The sequence below is a fragment of the Corythoichthys intestinalis genome, chromosome 17 (assembly GCF_030265065.1).
Source record: "Corythoichthys intestinalis isolate RoL2023-P3 chromosome 17, ASM3026506v1, whole genome shotgun sequence".
Taxonomy (NCBI): Eukaryota; Metazoa; Chordata; class Actinopteri; order Syngnathiformes; family Syngnathidae; genus Corythoichthys; species Corythoichthys intestinalis.
In genome coordinates this window covers 43,825,114-43,844,839 of record NC_080411.1, presented here as the reverse complement: position 1 = coordinate 43,844,839, position 19,726 = coordinate 43,825,114, and the positions used below count along the sequence as shown (strand labels likewise).

General features: G+C 38.6%; 1 protein-coding gene across 2 annotated transcripts; it reads left to right on the top strand.

The window, feature by feature from the left end:
- The first annotated feature begins 449 nt into the window (after nt 1-449).
- Nucleotides 450-8,698, top strand: thap1 (THAP domain containing, apoptosis associated protein 1). Of its 2 annotated transcripts, none has more exons than XM_057819848.1 (3): nt 450-616; nt 972-1,164; nt 7,006-8,698. In XM_057819848.1, exons 1-3 carry the CDS (start codon nt 546-548, stop codon nt 7,402-7,404), a joined length of 663 nt encoding a protein of 220 aa, XP_057675831.1. In that variant the 5' UTR covers nt 450-545; the 3' UTR covers nt 7,405-8,698. The 2 variants fall into 2 exon arrangements, with proteins under 2 accessions (XP_057675831.1, XP_057675830.1); XM_057819847.1 differs by having other exon boundaries at nt 972-1,173.
- The last annotated feature ends 11,028 nt before the right edge of the window (nt 8,699-19,726 follow it).

Here is a 19,726-nt window from a genome sequence, read left to right as displayed (position 1 = left end):
ATTTATATATTGTTTAATATATGGAAAATAGAATTTTTAAGTCCAGGCCACAAACACAAACCTTTTGGGAAACAAAAGTGTTTTACATTTCAATGTGACAATAATAATAATCAGAAACTGGCAACAAAATGTGTTACATGTTGTAATCGCCATATTGTCAGACAATCGCTATCGTGAGCCTCGTGAGTCAGTTTCCAAACCCTGATGTCAAGTCCACTGAATTATCCTTCTTAACATGTGCAATTTTTGTATTTTGAAACACTTAAATTTATAAGATACAGAATCACAATATTTGTAGGTAGGACAAAGGGGAAAAAATTAGTCAAAAAAATAACAACAAAATCCAGTCTAAAAGCTGGAAAGCCTAACGCAACAAATGTATGGTTTTTAAAGCGCGTAGTAGCCAATCGACTTCTCAAACGTTGTCACGTGACTTAAACGTCATCGCTCTGGCCGCCATCATTGTTAGTGGCAGTGAAGCGCGTGGAGAAAAAGGCTGATACCACAGCGCAGTTCTGAGGATCGTGAGCACTGTCCGAGCAGCTATGGTTCAGACTTGCTCAGCTTACGGCTGTAAAAACCGGTATCATAAAGATAAAGAAATCTCCTTCCACAAGTGAGTTCACTTTAACTGTGTGTTATTCATTAGCATTAGCTGCTCAGTCATGATGGGTCAGCCTTGTCACCTAAATTGGCTACTCACTGTAAATACTCGGCGTAATGACGGGCGGAGCGTTTCACTATCATTTTCACCCCAAAGTACGTCATCACTCTCATTTTAACGCCACGGACATGTCTGACGTGGCTGGAGTTAAATATATGTCAGATTCGTAACTTGATAGTATTTATGTCGGCTGAACCATGGTAACTAAAGAAAAAAAAAAACAATTATTATAATTAGCAACGGACAAGTAAGCCCCTCCCCATTGAAATTGAAGTTGACATTGAAATGATTGACGTTGTTTTCTCAGGTTTCCCCTAGCGCGTCCAGACATCTGTACTAAATGGGTGGCAGCAATGAGGAGGAACAATTTCAAGCCAACGAAGTACAGTAATATTTGTTCACAGCACTTTACTAAAGACTGCTTCAAAAGAGAGTGCAACAACCGTGTGCTGAAGGAGAGTGCTGTTCCGTCGCTTTTTGACTTCAATCTCGACATCAAGGTAAAGCAGGTCAGAAAAATCCCCTAGTCAGTTTATCTTTTACCAGCAGAGGTGGGTAGAGTGCCCAAAATTTTTACTCAAGTAAGAGTAGTAGTACTTCAAATTAATAATACTCAAGTAAAAGTAGTCTTTCAAAAAATGTGTTCAAGTACAAGTAAAAAAAAAAAAAAGTATTAGGTGAAATTAAATTAATGAGTAACATTATGAATAACTGCTTAAGATGTTTGATTTTTTTTTTTTTTTTTTTTTCTCGGCACAAAGTTATCGAAATGAACTGTTATTTTACTGTACTACAGGGGCGGACTGGGACTAAAAAGCAGCCCTGAACTTTGACTCAGCCCAGCCCAAAAGAATCGCTGTACGAAGGGAAACACGGACCCTCTAGGGGGGTCCGGGGGCATGCCCCCCAGGAGAATTAAAAAAAAAATTTATTGTAAAATGCATCGATTTCGTGCACTTTGAAAGAAAAATGAAGAAAATGTGTCTAGACTGTGACTATCTGACTTTGGGTGCTCAAAGTACTGCAAGGCTGAACTGGAGTTGGATTCATCTTCTGCCTTAGCTCTATGACCAACCTGAATAAACAAACGAAATAAGTTATTTTTTAAATCAAGTTTTATATATCCAATTGATTATAATAACGCCTATCCCGTGTCCATAAAATGACTTCATTGTTTATGCCGTAATTAATCTTGCCACACAAATAATAAATTTCAATGAAAATACAATAAACATTTCAAGACAAATCCTGCATACATAACCTTCATTGGAAAGTATTAACCAGAAAACAAAACGATATATAAATGATTAAAAATATATATCATATCAATTTAACTACCTAAACTCTAAACTAAAACCATTCATTTTATTAATAGGGTGTCTGTGCCCACCCACAGACACGCTCTGCCCACCCAAAGAAAACTGGATGTAGTAATAACATCAGTCTGAGCAACGCGTATGGTATCCCATTCATATAGTACTGATGTGTTCTAAGTTTTAACCTTTGCGTTATTACCTCCTCTTTCACCTTAAAATAAAAAAATTAAAAAATAATGAAATGTTGGTTTTGTTCCTAGGGGGCGCTACACAAATGTACGCATATTTTTATTTATTTTTTATTTATTTATTTATTTATTTATTTTTTTACATTTTATCAAAGTTTTCACCAGTGTTCACCTGGCTGTTAAGTATGGTGAGTTTTGAAGCATTCTGAAGGGGTCAAAGTAGGGCTCAAAGCGTCGGTGGGACAAAGAATGACTGCTAGGGGGCGCTACATAGTGTATTTGGAATTTGTCTTCACACGGTATCAAAGATTGCACCTGTTGACCTGCCTGACGATTTTGGTGCATTTTGAAATATTCTAAGTGGGTCAAATTGAGCTCAAAGAGGCTGCGGAACAAAGAATAACTATAACAATAATAATAATAAAACTGATGAACCACAATAGGCTACCTAAAAAAAAAAAAAACATTGTCACCTGCATGTCAATACTGTTCAGTTATGGATGTGTTCTAAGTCAAATAATATCAACTTTTATTTGTTCAGACCAAACCACAACAACAGTTATCTCAAGGAGAAAACAAAGCATGTTTTAAGGTGCAGTAGCCCTACGCTGGATTTTGACCTACTTGAGCATTGTAACCCCCCCCCGACTTACTGACTGACGATTTTAATCGATTTAATCGATTAGTTGTTCTAGCCTTATTAAGCTAGTATTGACCATAAGATGTCCAAAAATTGGCACAAATATGAATTGCTTTACATATGAAAAGTTGATTTTTGTTTAATAAAGAAATCTGATAATATTTACAACTGAGAAGTTATATGTATGTCATAATTTCAGGAATTTAGACAAGTTTAAGGTGAAAAAGAGCCTAAATGATTAATTTGTTATCAAAATAGTTGTCGATTCATTTGCTCATTGATTAGTTGTCGATTACTCGATTAGTTGTTGCACCTCCAATATTACATAACCACATTAAGCCAAAGAAATAAAGAAAAATATTGAATTACTGCTAGAGAAAAAAAAATCTAAAGAAATTAAGCATTATTTTTCCAAAGAGCATGAGTGGCCTCTAGTGGAGAAAACATATTTCCTATGATGAAACTAAAAGTATTATATCTCCGGTTTTCCGTTGTCAGATGGTGCCAAATAAAAACTGGGAGAGAGATTAAAATCAGCGCCTTCGAGTCATGTTGATGGCGGCCCTCTTTGTCAAATACCTAATTTTTTATGGTGCTTTAACCCTGAGATTCACAAGTGACTTGACCCTACACTCTTCCATAAGTGAGTCAAAAATGACCCATTTTAGAATTAATGTGTTTTAATGCCATTTTGGTGAAGAATAATCACTTTTATAATATTTAGTATTATATTTTTGAAAATTACCCAGAACAGCAATAGACTAGGCATGTGCCGGTTACCGGTTTCACCGTTTACCGTGGTATGAAAACGTAGCGGTTTGAAAACCACTAAAATTTTTCATCATACCGCAGTACGGTATTCGCTATTTTTTATGTGCCAAAAATGCAGCTAGAAGTGGCTTGGCGCGGCAGCACTCACCCCTTCCCCTGTTTGTTGCTGTGCATGTCAGTGACGCTATTTGCTAAACAGCCAGCGAACCCAAAAACAAACTCTTCTAACACAAGGCGTACTTTCTTCAATTTATTGAGCTCTCAAATCGTAGTAACTGAAATATACAAAATGAATAAATTTAAAAAGATGTACAATTGTATTTTTCCACGTGTGAGTAGCTTCAACAGGTTAGCGTTAGCACCATGGAAAAAGTTCGCCGAAAACAAGACACACATTTTACTTTCAAATTCAATATACGAACTAACTAAAAACTAACTAAAAACAAAGACGAATGTTAACCTAGGCTTAGCTGGGAGAGCAACTTCGTCGAGGTTTTAAGTCTCACAGCCACTTAGTGAGAAATGAGCTTAAATGAAGGGGGAGAAAAAGGATGGTGTCAAAGATCGCTAATTGCGACAGATGAGCTTGCCCTTAACACAAATCCACGTTCGCTGGAGGAGGAGAGGTCTCATTCCCAATGTTTTTTTTTAGATGAAACCTTTACACAACAATATTTAAATTACATTTACAACTAACTTATACATTATTAACAAACTTATTGCCTTATGAATTCTTTGTCTTTTTAACACAAAGCCATGACATGTAGACCAGAGTTGACACAGTGGCTGAAAAATGCGAAACTTCACTTAAGCTTTGCCCCCCTCAAAAAAAAAAAAAAAAAGAAAGAAAAAGTACAGTAAATTTATATTCAGTTTTATTTAGAAGTGTTTTTACTTTTTCTAGAGCAATTAATTTTGTTCTTGCTCTAATCTTGAGCAACCTGAGCTGTGGCTGTAGTTCATAAATTCTATTTATTTTAAATGTGCTTAATATATATATATATAATATTTTTAATTAATTTTAACATTGAATTCATGTTCCAATTTTCAAATATGTTCTGAAAAAAAAAAGACATGCTCAATGGAATTTTTTTTTAACCCATACGTACATACATACATACACAAAATAACACATTTTGGAGCTATAATTGCAATACCGTGAAATCGCGGTATTTTTGGTCACGGTTATAGTACAGTCAAAATTTCATACTGGCACATGCCAACAATAGACTTTATCCGCTTTTGGATGATATCATCAGTGATGAAGCGCTCCCATACATCTTTTTGGTGAGACAGTGGTGCTAAGCCCTTGTGCAGGCCCTGACTGACTTCTGAGGATTTTCTGCCTTGGGTGGGAGGTAACTCACTCCAGGAAGAGCCCTACCAACTCATTCTGTTGGCCATGCTTTGGACACTTTCTTCTTCAGAGGACACATACGTGGAATCTTATGAGTCAGATTGATCCTGTTCAGTTGAATTTCCAAATGGACGACTGCCACTGCCAGCTGGACAATAGTCTGGGTCCTCATTATTTTTTTGACTCAGTCAAACCCTATTACTGCCTCTCCATCATCCAGCATCTAGTATACCACAATTTCTGCTGTGTATCTAGCAGCCATGGCACATTGATGAGTAAACATAAGAATAATGTTTTCAATATATTAATATGTACTTACAGTGCTGGCTAAAAGTATTGGCACCCATGCACTTCTGTCAGATAATGCTCAATTTCTTCCAGAAAATGATTGCAATTGCAAATGCTTTGGTAGTAATATCATCATTTATTTTGCTTGCCATGAAGAAACACAAGAGAATGAAAAAAAAAAAGTAATCATTACCATTTTGCACAAAACTCAAAAAAATGGGTTAGACAAAAGTATCGGCACCCTCAGCCCAATACTTGGTAGCACAACCTTTAGACAAAATGATTGCAAACAACTGCTTCTGGTACCCATCAATGAGTTTCTTACAATGCCCTGATGGAATTTTAGACCATTGTTCTTTGGCCAACTACTCCAGGTCTCCGAGACCTTATTGATTACACTGCGCACGGTAGACACAGAAACATTCAGGTTTTGGAGATGGATTTGTAGCCTTGAGATTACCCATACTTCGTCACAATTTTGCTTCTCAGTTCTTTGGTCTTCTTTCTTTTCTCCGTGCTCAGTGTGGTACACACAAGGACACAGGACAGAGGTTGAGTCAACTTTAATCCATTTTAACTGGCTGCAAGTGTGATTTAGTTGTTGCCACCACCTGTTATGTGCCACAAATAAGTAACCAGTGCTGTTAAATACAGAAATTAGAGAAGCATCACATGATTTTTCAAAGGATGCCAATACTTTTCTCTGGCCAATTTTTGGAATTTTGTGTAAAATTATGATGATTTTGATTTTTTCCCCATTCTCTTTGGTGTTTTTTCATTGGAAGCAAAATAAATGAAGATATTACTTCCAAAGAATTTGTAATTGCAATAATTTTCTGTGAGAAATTGAGCATTATCTGACAGAATTGCAGGGGTGCCAATACTTTTGGCCAGCACTGTATCTAAACAAATACACCCACACACACTAAATACTAGTACACAGTAATTTTAGCTAACTTAGTTAGCCATGAGGTATACTAATTTGTTGATAAATAATAATAACAAGAGTCATGAAAGACACACACACACCAAATAATGTATGAAGATAATACTTACAGTAAACATATTAACTCTTGCTGTGTTAAATAATTTTCCTGAGGGGTGACACTCCATATCCAGTATACCTAGTCTGTGTGGTCCACAGTTAATTTATTCCTGACAGCAATAGTTGATAAGAATCAAAGGTTCCCATTGGAATCTATAGAAAAAAAGTGTGGGTCATTTTTTTATCCACTTATGGAAGCCTGGGGTAGTGATACAAAAACTACAATTTCTTCAAATGTCTAAAAGCTTAAGTTAAAATCTGAATGGCATTATATCCAAAACATGTTTTTTAAATGTTTATTATTTTTTTTAGGAATACCTGGAATAAGCATCAGTAACATTTTTCATTACGAAGATATTTCAAAAAACAATCTCACCGGGTAATTTTTGACCCACTTATACATCCAAGGGTTAAAGACGTCATGTGATTGAACAGGCCAGCATGATCCTAAAACGGCAAGCTTGATTCTGATTGGTATAATGGAGCCATGTGATTATTGTTGTGACGTCTCATTGATGAAACTGGTTGATCCACTGAATCTCAAGAGGAAAAATTGTAACGATTAGTATAGCAGAGTAAAAGTAGCGTTTCTTCTTCACAAATCTACTCAAGTAAAAAGTATGGCTTGGTAAAACTAGTCTCAGAAGTACATTTTTCTCAAAAAGTTGCTCAAGTCAGTGTAACTCATTAGTATCCACCTCTGCTTACCAGCTCTTTTTCCTCCACTATCTGACAGTCGGAGTGCCTGGAGGATCCATTTCCTTCTGAGATCCATTTCCCCCTCTCATTCCCTTTGACCTCTGACACCGTCATGGAGGAGGTGGAGTCTGAGCCTGTAAGAAGTTCACCTGACACCCCTAGTGACACAGTGGTGGTCTCTTGCGACCATAACTATACGGCGGAGGACTCTGCACGGCAAAAAAAGCGAATTCAGCAGCTGGAAGAGCAGCTGGAGGTACTGAGGAAGAAACTGAAAACAACGCAGCAAAAGTGTCGCCGTCAGGAGAGGCAGCTCAAAAGCCTGAGGGTTTCTTGCAAGACAGTCAGGACAGCTCGCGACGCACCAACTGCCTTCAGCGAGGGCTATGTCATTTTACCAAAACACATTTACCACATGCTCAAAGGCATCGAGTGACAGGATGACGCCACCAAGTTGCTAATCTTGAACAGCTGATAGAGCTGTTGAGGAAAGCGGTGAGGCTCTGCTATCAAAAATAAGGAACATCAATGGAGAGGGTCAATGTCCAGACATTTTTCCAAACATATATTGCAGAATGACTGTTAATTTCACAGCAGGGCCAAGAACAAAAAGTGGTATTTGGCAGGGCAAAATAATGCCACATGGCAAAAAAAAAAATGCCACATGGCAAAATCAATTTTGCCACACGGCAAAAAAAGGCCACATGGCATAAAAAAGGCCACATAGCAAAATCCATTTTGCCACATGGCAGGAAAAATGCCACATGGCAAAATCAACTTTGCCACATGGCAAGAAAATACTACATGGCAAAACCAATATTGCCACATTGCAAACAAAATGCCACATGACAAAATCAATTTTAAAAAATGCCACATGGCAAAAAAAAAAAAAAAAAATGCTACATGGCAAAAAATGCCACATGGCAAATACCACTTTTGGTTCTCGCTGTCTCTCTTCCCAGAGGCATTATTTGGCAACCAGCATCTTTGCACATATATGTACAGGTCGGAGGTTAAAGTCATCTGTGACATATGTACTTTAGTTATGTTTAAGGTAGGAAAAGCCATTTAGTGTGTTCATTTCTGGGATTCTTGGTCTCTTAAAGCACTGGATAGTCAGGTTAGCAGTACCGTTTGCCTTTCTGCTACTATGCCATGCGTGTACTCATTATGCAGTGCAGGCGGAAAGTGTTTGCCCCTTTCTCAAAACATTTTCGCAAGGTTTCCCCACTTTATTGTTTAAGATCATCAAACAAACGTAAATAGACAAATATAACCCAAGTAGATATGAATATAGTTTCAATGGTGATTTTATCGTGTCCATCAAGCATCGCAGGGTTCAACAGTAATTCATAATTCAATGTTATTTTTTCTTTCTTTTCAATGTTCCTTTAAAAACTGCCATATGTACTTGAGTTATCTTTGTCAGATCATTTAAATTTGCTCAGTAATCCTTAATATTAAAGTAGGGAAACAAGGGGGAAAAAAGATTATTCTAGAAGGGGTGAAATGCTTTTTGACAGCACCGTATTTATTTCAGAAACCTCCAATTACACAACCCTGTGCCTGTCAATGTGATGAACTTTTACCCCTAATGTTATTATGTTATTGTTTGGTGCTACCTTTATTTACTTCATTTGAAAATGTGTAATTCTAAAAAAAAACCAAGATGGGGTAAAACTCCTAAGGACTAATAAAAATGATAAGACAAAAAGAAACATACCAAAGAATTCTTTTTTTTTTTTTTTTTAATGTATTTGCCACAGTTGGTACACTTTGCTGCTGCATTTTGATAGATTTTTTTTCACGCATGTCATGCATGTATTTTTATTACTCAGACAAATGACCGTACAGTGGTATGAAAAAGTATCTGAACCTTTTGGAATTTCTCACATTTCTGCATAAAATCACAATCAAATGTGATGTTATCTTTGTCAAAATCACACAGGTGAAAGAACAGTATCTGCTTTAAATAAAATCACCCAAACATCTATAGGTTTTCATATTTTATTGAGGATAGTATGCAAACAATGACAGAAGGGGGGAAAAATAGAACCATCATATGTAATATTTTGTGCCCCCCCCTCCCCTTTGGCAGAAATAACCAGACGCTTCCTGTAGCTCCAGACCAGTCTGGCACATCGATCAGGACTAATCTTGTCCCATTCTTCTCTACAAAACTGTTGTAGTTCAGTCAGATTCCTGGGATATCTGGCATGAATCGCCTTCTTTGGGTCATGCCGCAGCATCTCAATGAGGTTCAAGTCTGGACTTTGACTTGGCCACTCCAGAACGTGTATTTTGTTCTTCTGAAACCATTCTGATGTTGATTTACATCTATGTTTGGATCATTGTCTTGTTGCAGCAGCCATCCTTTTTTAGCTTCAACTGTCTGACAGTCTGCCTCAGGTTTTCCTGCAAAACATCCCAATAGACTTTTGAATTCATTCTTTCATTAATGACTGCAAGTTGTTGCAAAACAGCCCCAAATCATGATGCTCCCTCCACCATGCTTCACGGTGGGGATGAGGTGTTGATGTTGGTGAGCTGTTCCATTTTTCCTCCACACATGACGTATGTTACGCCCAAACAATACAACTTTGGTTTCATCAGTCCACAAAATATTTCGCTAAAACCTCTGTGGAGTGTCAAGTGCCTTTTTGCGAACATTAAACGAGCAACAATATTTTTTAGACAGCAGTGGCTTCCTCAGTGGAGTCCTCCTATGAACAACATTCTTGGCCATAGTTTTACATACAGTATAGTTGAGGCATCATCTTTGGTGGACGGCCACTCCTTGGTAGAGAAGCAACAGTGCCAAACTCTCCATTTGTTGATAACTTCTCTAACTGTCGATTGATGAACATCCAAACTTTTAGAGATGTTTTTGTATACATTGCCAGCTTTATTCAAATCAACAATCCTTGATCGCAGGTCTTCAGACAGCTCTTTTGACCGAGCTATGATGCACATCAGACAAGGCTTCTCATCGAGACATTTCTTACCAGGTGTTTGTTTTATAGCGGGTTGGGCAGCGTAAAACCACTCATCAGTGATTGGTCACACACCTGACTTTAAATGTTTGGTAAAAATTGGTTTCAATTGCTCTTTAAGTCTCCTTCGGCAGAGGATTCACTTATTGCCCCCCTTCTGTCATTGTTTGCATGCAATCCTCATTAAAAATTGAAAACCTATAAATGTTTGGGTAGTTTTAGTTAAAGCAGACACTGTAATTTCATCTGTGTGATTCAGACAAACATGACATTTGATGGGGATTTTATGCAGAAATGTAAGAAATTCCAAAAGGTTGATACTTTTTCATACCCCTGTATCTCTACTTATAAATGTCTCTGCATACCGAATTTTCAGGTTAACGCACACCTCAACGGGAAAATGTTGCCTCTTGTTACGAAAGAGATTTAGCATACGAAAGGCAAAAATACAGTATGGCTGGTACTCACAGCTCCCAGAGTTGACTGAACGTAACATACTTATAGCTGCTGTGCCATTGACTATTGCCTAGCATTCCTGGCATCCAATTGGCTAAGAGAGACCTCTACTTTGTGTATGTGTGTATCCCAGCATCCTCCTCATTCGCCCCTCGTGTTTCTGACAGCTGTACATGAGTGTGTTTAATTAATTTATTTTTTTAATATATATATATTATGCCATAGACCTCATAATATATTTCCGGGACACAGGGCGCAGGGCCGATTAATAGGGGGCCTATTTCCGTCATAGCTAACCGAGTGGAAACAGAGCTTTTTACATTGAAAATTCTTGTGAATAAATGCTTAAATATGGAAGTAAAATGGTCTCGATTCTTGGTTAAAAGCAAAAACAAAACTGGCAATTAGCAATTATTTTACATAAATGTGTCGAAGTACAATGCCAGTCTGTTAGTGAATGTAGGTAGCGGCCACCTGATGTAAACAGATCTTTTCCGGTGAAAATTCTTGTGAATAAATGCTTAAATCCCTGAGCTCTTAGTGATATGGAGGTAAAACCATCTCGATTCTTGGTTAAAAGGGGGAAAAAAAACTTGCAGTTAGCATTTATTTTGTGTAAATATTGCGAACTGTAATGCCAGTGCAGTAGCGGTTAATTCCTCCCGTTTTTTTTCACGTTTCAAAATGCATGCGTGGTACGAAAAACATAATTATTACCTTGAATCGTCGAACAAATAACTCCTGAGGCAATCCTTCCAGTTTGTATGCGGAACATCTTTCGTACTTTTTCAACAGAAATCCGGCGTTAGATCGCTGCATGCATGTTTGTGAATAGCTCCTCTTGATGTGGGTGGCTACCTACTTGAATGCGAGGCGTAATGGATGACCACTCTGACCCGTCAATACATTATGAAGTCTACGCACAGACAAAGAGCATTTTAAGTTGAAAATTCTTGTGAATGCTTAAATCCCTAAATTATAGATATGAATGTAAAACAGTCTCAATTCTTGGTTAAAAGCAAAAAAACTGGCAGTTTGCATTTATTTTACGTAAATATGTCGAATGTGCTGCTAGTCTTAGCCACTGTGGCGCCGACTTAAACAAAGCAAAACAAATAAATTATGAATCAGAATTGTCCGTAGGTGTGAGTGAGTGGTTGTATGTCTCCTTGTGCCCTGCAATTGGCTGGCAACCAGTTCAGGGTGTCCCTTGCCTACTGCCCGTAGTTAGCTGGGATAGGCTCCAGCAGCTCCGTGACCCTCATGAGGAAAAAGCGGAATGGAAAATGAATGAATGAATGAATAATAATAAAACGATAACGAATCAGTTTCTAATGTGGTGATTGTGTTTTGCATGCTGTTCCTGAATGCACCGTGTGACTGACGAGAGAGAGAGAGAGCGGTAGAGTGGGAAGTTTTGTGTTGTGTTGCACAAGTTTTGAAATAAATGATTAAAAACCCGAAAAAGCTTAAGCTGAAGTTACAATAATAATTATCACCTTATAAAGACTGGCAAACTGAGGTCGGAGGACTGTCAAGATCGTAGACATATTCCAGCCGTATTGTCGAGCCATTTTACTGACACGCACACAGCGCTCATATTCTTCTATCATTTCCTTCTTAATTTCAATGGCAAAGCATAGACTTCATAATGATATTGATGGGACACTGGGCCGATTAATAGGGGGCCTGCATATTTGGCGTGGCCGTCAAAGCTGACCGAGTGGAATCGCAGACAAAGAGCTTTTTTCGTTGACATGTCTTGTGACTAAATGCTTAAATCCCTGAATTCTTTATAAATATGGATGCAAAACTGTTTCAATTCTTGGTTAAAAGCAAAAAAAAAAAGTGCAGTTAGCATTATTATTATTATCATTATTAGCATATTTCACGTAAATATGTTGAAGTACAATGCTAGTCTGTTGGTCAATGTGGCAGCTTCCATATGTAAACAGAGCTTTTCTGGTGAAAATTCTCGTGAATAAATGCACAAATCCCTGAATTCTCTATAGATATGGACGTACACCAGTCTCGAGTCTTGGTTAAAAGCAAAATAAAAAAATGTGCATTTAGCATTTATTTTACGTAAATATGTCGAAGTACAATGCTAGTCTGTCAGTCAATGTTGTGGCCGCTATATGTAAGCAGAGCTTTTCCGGTGAAAATTCTTGTGAATAAATGCTTAAATCCCTGAAATATATATAGTTATGGACGTAAAAATGTCTCAATTCTTGGTTGAAAGCAAGAAAACGTGGTTAGCATTTATTTTACGTGAATATGTCAAATGTGGCGGCAGCCTTACAACAAAGAGCTTCTTACATTGAACATTCTTGTGAAAAAACGAAACATATAATAATTACCTTGAATCCTCGAACAAATCACTCCCGAGACAATCCTTCCTGTTTGTATGCGGTACAGCTTACATACTTTTTCAACATAAATCCGGTATTGGATCGCTGCATGTGTCGCTGCGACTGACTGCGAATAACTGAAGCGTATTGTGGGATGCCCCTTACTTGAAGGCGTGGCGCAGTGAAGGTCGAATCTGACCCCTCAATATCATTATGAAGTCTATGGGTAAAGTGTCACCATTTTCCTTTTTTCACCACCTGCACTAACTTTCTTGTGACCCATGTTGATTTCTCTCACAAGAAAATCCGCGTCAGTCTTGCGGGAAACGATGAAATTGCAACGCTGTCATAAATCGTCGTATTTCGAGCATGTCGTCATATGTCGAGACAACTGACGAGTCAAATTTTACGTCGGATGTCGGAATGGTCATATGTCGATGCAATCGTATGTTGAGGTATCACTGTATTCACTTTCCGTCCTCTTTTCATGTATGGTGGCTCTTCCTCCTCTTTTCGATGAGAAGCTGCTAAGAAACCTCTTCAGTGTGAGCATGCACCTCTAGCTCTTGATCCTTAAGGATTTGTGGTTTTATTTCTTATGTATGTTTATGCTGAGGAAAATAATTATTTGAACACCCTGTGATTTCGCAAGTTCTCCCACTAAGAAATGATGGGCAGGTTTGAAATTTACATGGTAGGTACTTGTCCGCTGTGAGAGACAATCTAAAAAAAATAATCCAGAAATCTCAGAGTGTGATTTTTTAAACTATTTATTTGTATTATACTGCTGCAAATAGGTATTTGAACACCTGAGAAAATCAATGTTAATACAGTATTTGGTACAGTAGCCTTTGCTGCGCTTTGCCATGCTTCACAGTAGGGATTGTGTTCTTGTGATGGTACTCATCATTCTTCTTCTTCCAAACACTTGAGTGGAATTAAGACTAAAAAGTTCCGTTTTGATCTTATATGACCACATGACTTTCTTCCATGACTCCTCTGGATCATCCAAATGGTCATTGGTAACCTTAAAACGGGCCTGGACATGTGATGGTTTAAGCATGGGAACCTGTGCCATGCATGATTTTAAACCATGACGTCTTACTGTATTACCAACCGTAACCATGTAAATGGTCGTCACTGCTCCTTTCGGGTCATTGATCAACTCCTCCTGTGTAGTTCTTGGCTGATTCCTCACAATTGTTAGGATCATTGAGCCCCTACGAGTTAGATCTTGCATAGAGCCCCAGTCCGAGGGAGATTGACAGGTATGTTTAGCTTCCAATGGTGGATCTTTTATCACCAAGCTGCTTGGCAGTTGCCCCGTAACCCTGTCCAGCCTTGTAGAGGTCTACAATTCTGTCTTTTGACAGCTCTTTAGTCTTTACCATGTTAGGAATTGGGGTCTTCCTGATTGTATGGGGTGGACAGGTGTTTATGTGCAGTTAACAGCCTCAAACAGGTCAAAAAGTCAGACTCAAAAAGTCCACCTCCACTCCACTTATTCGTTGGACTTTTTAAAGGCGACTCACAGGTCTTTGAGGCTCACAATCCTAGCTAATATACAGGTGTTCAAGTACATATTTACAGCAGTACAATACAAAAATAAATGTTAAAAATCATACACTGTTATTCCTGGATTTTTTTTCTTTAGATTGTCTCTCACACTGGACAAGCACCTACCATAAAAACTTCAAACCCGTCCATCATTTCTAAGTGGGCGAACTTGCAGATCGCAGGATGTTCAAATAATTTCCCCACTGTATACTAGTCCTTCTCAAAAAATGAGCATACAGTGCTGCTCAAAAGTTTGTGAACCCCCTCAACATTTTGGAATTTTCTATTATTTCAACCTGATTTCCTAATCAATCAATTCAGTAGTTTTTTTTGGTTTTTTTAACAGTTGTGTTGTCGAGACTAAATTAAAAAGAGTTTTCATCAACTGATGTAGGTGCAAAATTGAACTGTTTGGTCACAACCAAAACCGCCATGTCTGGCGAAAAGTCAACACTGCATACCACCAAAAGAACCTTCTCCCAACAGTGAAGCATGGAGGTGGGAATGTCAAGATCTGGGCTTGCTTTTCATCCTCAGGACCTGGACAACTCCACATAGTCCAGGGAATCATGAATTCTGAGGAATATTGTCAAATCCTAGAACATAACCTGACGCCATCTATTTGAAGTTAAAGCTTGGCAGAAGGTGGATCATGCAACATGATAATGATCCAAAGCATTCCAGCAATACAACCAAGGAATGGCTGAAAAAGAAGAAGATTTGTGTTCTGGACTGGCCCAGTCAAAGTCCTGACCTAAATCCCATTGAAATGCTGTGGCGGGACCTGAAGCGAGCAGTTCATGCCAGACGCCCATCAAACCTCTCTCAACTGACTGCGTTCTGCAAGGAAGAATGGGCAAAAATCCCCCAAAGTAGATGTGAGAGGCTGATTAGTCACTACAGAAACCGTTTGGTTGAGGTAATCTCTGCAAAAGGAGGCGCAATATCCTATTAACTGAAGGGGTTCACATACTTTTGCACACATGATATCTGAGTTTTTCTTAAATCAACCACTTTTGTTAAATAAAGAATGACAATATAACTATTTCTTTTGTTTCAGTCCATTATTTGGAATGTCAGTATTGTGGATTTGGGTATAACTTAACATTTAATAAGGTTATTTTAGTTTTTTTTACAAAAAATCTGACCATCGCTGTGGGGTTCACAAACTTTCGAGCAGCACTGTATTGTGATAAAGTTATTTTTTTTCTGTAATGTACTGATAAACATTAAACTTTCATATATTTTAGATTCATTACACACAACTGAAGTAGTTCATGCTTATTGTTTTAATGTTGATGATTTTGGCAAAAAAGTCAATAAAACCCAAAAATCCCTATCTAAAAAAAATTGCATATTTCCTCCGACCAATACAAAAAAAGTGTTTTTTAATACAAAAAAAAGTCAACCTTCAACTAATTATATCAGCTATTCACTCAATACTTGGTCGGGAATCCTTTTGCAGAAATGACTGCTTCAATGCAGCGTGGCATGGAGGCAATCAGCTTGTGGCACTGCTGAGGTGTTATGGAGGCCCAGGATGCTTCAATAGGGGCCTTAAGCTCATCCACAGGGTTGGGTCTGGTGTCTCTCAACTTCCTCTTCACAATATCCCACAGATTCTCTTTGGGGTTCAGGTCAGAAGAGTTGGCAGGCCAATTGAACACAGTAATGCCATGGTCAGTAAAACATTTACCAGTGGTTTTGGCACTGTGAGCAGGTGCCAGGTCGTGCTGAAAAATGAAATCTTCATCTCCATAAAGCTTTTCAGCAGATGGAAGCATGAAGTGCTCCAAAATCTCCTGATAGCTAGCTGCATTGACCCTGTCCTTGATAAAACACAGTAGACCAACACCAGCAGCTGACATGCCACCCCAGACCATCACTGACTGTGTGTACTTGACACTGGACTTCAGGCATTTTGGCATGCAAAATTTGCTTTCATCTGAAAAAAGTACTTTGGACCACTGAGCAACAGTCCAGTACTGTTTCTTTGTAGCCTGGGTCAGGCGCTTCTGCCGCTGTTTCAGGTTCAAAAGTCGCTTGACCTGGGGAATGCAGCACCTGTAGGCCATTTCCAGCGCACGCCTGTGCACGGTGGCTCTGGATTTTTCTACTCCAGTCTAAGTCCATTCTTTCTGCAGGTCCCCCAAGAGCTGGAATTGGCCCTTCTCGACAATCTTTCTCAGGGTGCGGTCACCTGTTCTGGTTGTGCAGCGTTTCCTGCCACACTATTTCCTTCCCACAGACTTCCCACTGAGGTACCTTGATACAGCGGTCTGGGAACAGCCTCGCTCAGAAATTTCTTTCTGTTCCTCAGCCTCTTGCTTGAGGGTGTCAATGATGGCCTTCTGGACAGCAGTCAGGTCTGCAGTCTTGCCCATGATTGCGGTTTTGAGTAATGAACCAGGCTGGGAGTTTTTAAAAGCCTCAGGAATCTTTCGCAGGGGTTTTGAGTTAATTCGTTGATTCAGATGAATCAGGTTAGTAGCTTCTTTAGAGTACCTTTTCATGGTATACTAATTTTTTGAGATAGGGATTTTTGGTTTTTCTTGACTTTTATTTGCCAAAATCATCAATATTAAAACAATAAAAGGCTTGAACTACTTCAGTTGTGTGTAATGAATCTAAAATATATGAAAGTCTAATGTTTATCAGTAAATTACAGAAAATAATGAACTTCATCACAATATGCTAATTTTTTGAGAAGGACTAGTATATACAGTGTAAGACTCAGAAAGCCATCATAAAAGAAGGTATTTGTAGCTTTACTTACAATTATATACTTGGACAGCAGATGGCGTTGCAGACTAAAGTGGGGAAATTCTGTTGTAACACAGCTTTCTTTGGTTCCTAAAATGTTAACATGCAAAACTTGAAAAGTAAAAAACATGGCAAGCAAGTAGGATTTTGTACATTCTGATGTAGAGTGTTAATTGTGTTTTCTTATTATAATGCTGCAGTACTGTCAAGTGGCTGTTTTTGTTTGTATATACTAGTATATAATTGTGTTAATAAAAAACACACAATATGAATTTTGTAAAAACAAAACAAAACAAAAAAACGCTTTTATATTTTCTGTGGGATGGATGTTAAGACCTATCCTCAGTGCTTTGAACTGACCGCAACTGGATTTCTGGTTGCCGAAATCAGAAGGTTTTGCATCTCAAGGGAGAAGTCGCACACAAGAGTAGCTTATATGTTTGGGAAACCACAGAGCAGAGTATGTAAACAAATCAGATCATCCTCAGGTCAAGACTGTCTTTCTGGAACCTCTTATGAACAGCACACCTTTGGATGACAAAACTAAGATTCTGGCCAAGGAAAATTGATTATTTTAAAAGGGAGTGACAAAGGACATCCTGTGAGTTAAAGTTGACAAACCATTTTCAAACAGAGGAGGAGGCTTATGAGTCAACACTGCCTTTCTCCCACATCCCGTCATTCCTTCAGAAGACTCAATAATTTAGCCTCTAACAAATTCAAGTGCGTTTCTCTTTCAGGTGCATCTGTCACCATTGTAATGACTGAAAGGAATATTTACTGAGGTGATTGTATTTTTCTTGCTGGCCAAAGGTCTATCCCTTCAATGCAGATGAAAGTCAAACATTTGAAGGTTGGGGAATGCCATTAACTTAGTTAGGAAAGGAACCTCAAACAAATACCTTGTGAACTCAACATGAAAAAGAGATCCGACCATCATGTCCAAGATTTGAACCCTAAAAGGAACCTAGAATCTAAAACTGGTGATTGCAAGATTGTGAACAAGGGACGAATGAAGAGGATGCTGGCATACCAAGGGCATAGGCTTCCATAGGGATGGTACGGACATAACACTACCAACTTTTCAGGATGCTCAAATTGTCCCCACCAAGTTTTAAGCAACCTTATCACTCTCGCAGCCCCGACAGAAATACATGTTGACCACATGCTGCCGCCTCCGCCCCTTTCATCGAAAGGGATGTTAGAAGTGTTTTTTTTCGTCCAGCAGCAGTAAGTAATTTAAATATATGCCAGTGTTGTGGAGGTGAGAAAAACACCTCTAATTTTGCTACTGAAAGGTCGACCTGCATTAGTTAGCATAACATTAAACTGTGTGAACTTGCCAAGTAGGAAGCTGCTTAGAGCGAAGTGTCCTTATGTTTGTATTTCCTACTGTTAACTTGAATTAAACTGTGAGAAATGTAGTGAGCTCTGCTGGAAACTATAGAACTAGAAAAATGTGAGGAAGAAGCTGTTTAGGGAGACAGGGGTGCTGCATAACCTCATATGTTGCTCACACAACACAACATAGACACAACATAATCATAATTAACTATGTGCATTTAAAAAATTTTTTTCTTTTTTTTGATGCCGCGAGCTACCCACACTAGCGTTGCGATCGACTGGTGGATCGTGATTGATGTAATGAGCACCTCTGATTCATCATATCAATTACAGTGTATCCCAAAAGTGAGTCCACCCCTTGCATTTCTGCAGGTATTTAAGTATATCTTTTCATGGGACAACACTGACAACACCGCCCGTCTCATCAGACCATAGGACATGGTCCAGTAATCCATGTGCTTTGTTGACATGTCTTCAGCAAACTGTTTGCGGGCTTTCTTGTGTACTGTCTTCAGAAGAGGCTTCCTCCTGCGGTGACAGCCATGCACACCAATATGATGTAGAGTGTGGCGTATGGTCTGAGCATTAACAGGCTGACCCCCCACCTCTTCAATCTCTGCAGCAATGCTGACAGCACTCCTGTAATGAGTCACATGACATTTTGGGGGGAAAATGACAAGCAGTACTCAATTTGGACATTTAGGGATGTACGTTTTTTTCATAGGGGTGTACTCACTTTTGTTGCCAGGGGTTTAGATATTAGAGGCTGCATTTTGAGTTATTTTGAGGGGAAAATATATGAACTCTGTTATTTAGGCTGCACACAGACTACTTTTCCTTGTGTCAAAGTGTCATTTTTTCAGTGTTGTCCCATGAAAAGATAGACTTAAATATCTGCAGAAATGCAAGGGGTGTATTCACTTTTGTGATACACTGTAAATAGGTCCATATTTGTGAGAAATATAGCCCTGTACCTCGTTCACCCAATCTGTTTGGTCTTATTAGCGTCCCATCCCGAACAAAAAGTGTACGTGCGGGTTATGCTGTTATATTGTCCCTACCAATGTTGAGACAAAACCTATGCCCTTGTGGCATACACACATACAGTAGAGGTCTTTCTTAGCCAATTGGATGCCAGGAATGCTAGGTAATAGCCAATGGCAGAGCAGCTATAAGTATGTTAAGTTCAGTAAACTGTGGGAGCTGTGAGTATCAGCCATATTGTATTTTTTGCTGAAATACTATTCGTTACAAGAGGCAATATTTTTCCGTTGAGGCGTGTCTTAACCAGAAA

Coding starts and splice junctions, on each gene's coding strand:
- thap1 (XM_057819847.1), top strand. CDS start 546: ATGGTTCAGACTTGCTCAGCTTACGGCTGTAAAAACCGGTATCATAAA. Junction 617..971: donor AAAGAAATCTCCTTCCACAA/GTGAGTTCACTT, acceptor TTGTTTTCTCAG/GTTTCCCCTAGCGCGTCCAG. Junction 1,174..7,005: donor TCGACATCAAGGTAAAGCAG/GTCAGAAAAATC, acceptor ACTATCTGACAG/TCGGAGTGCCTGGAGGATCC.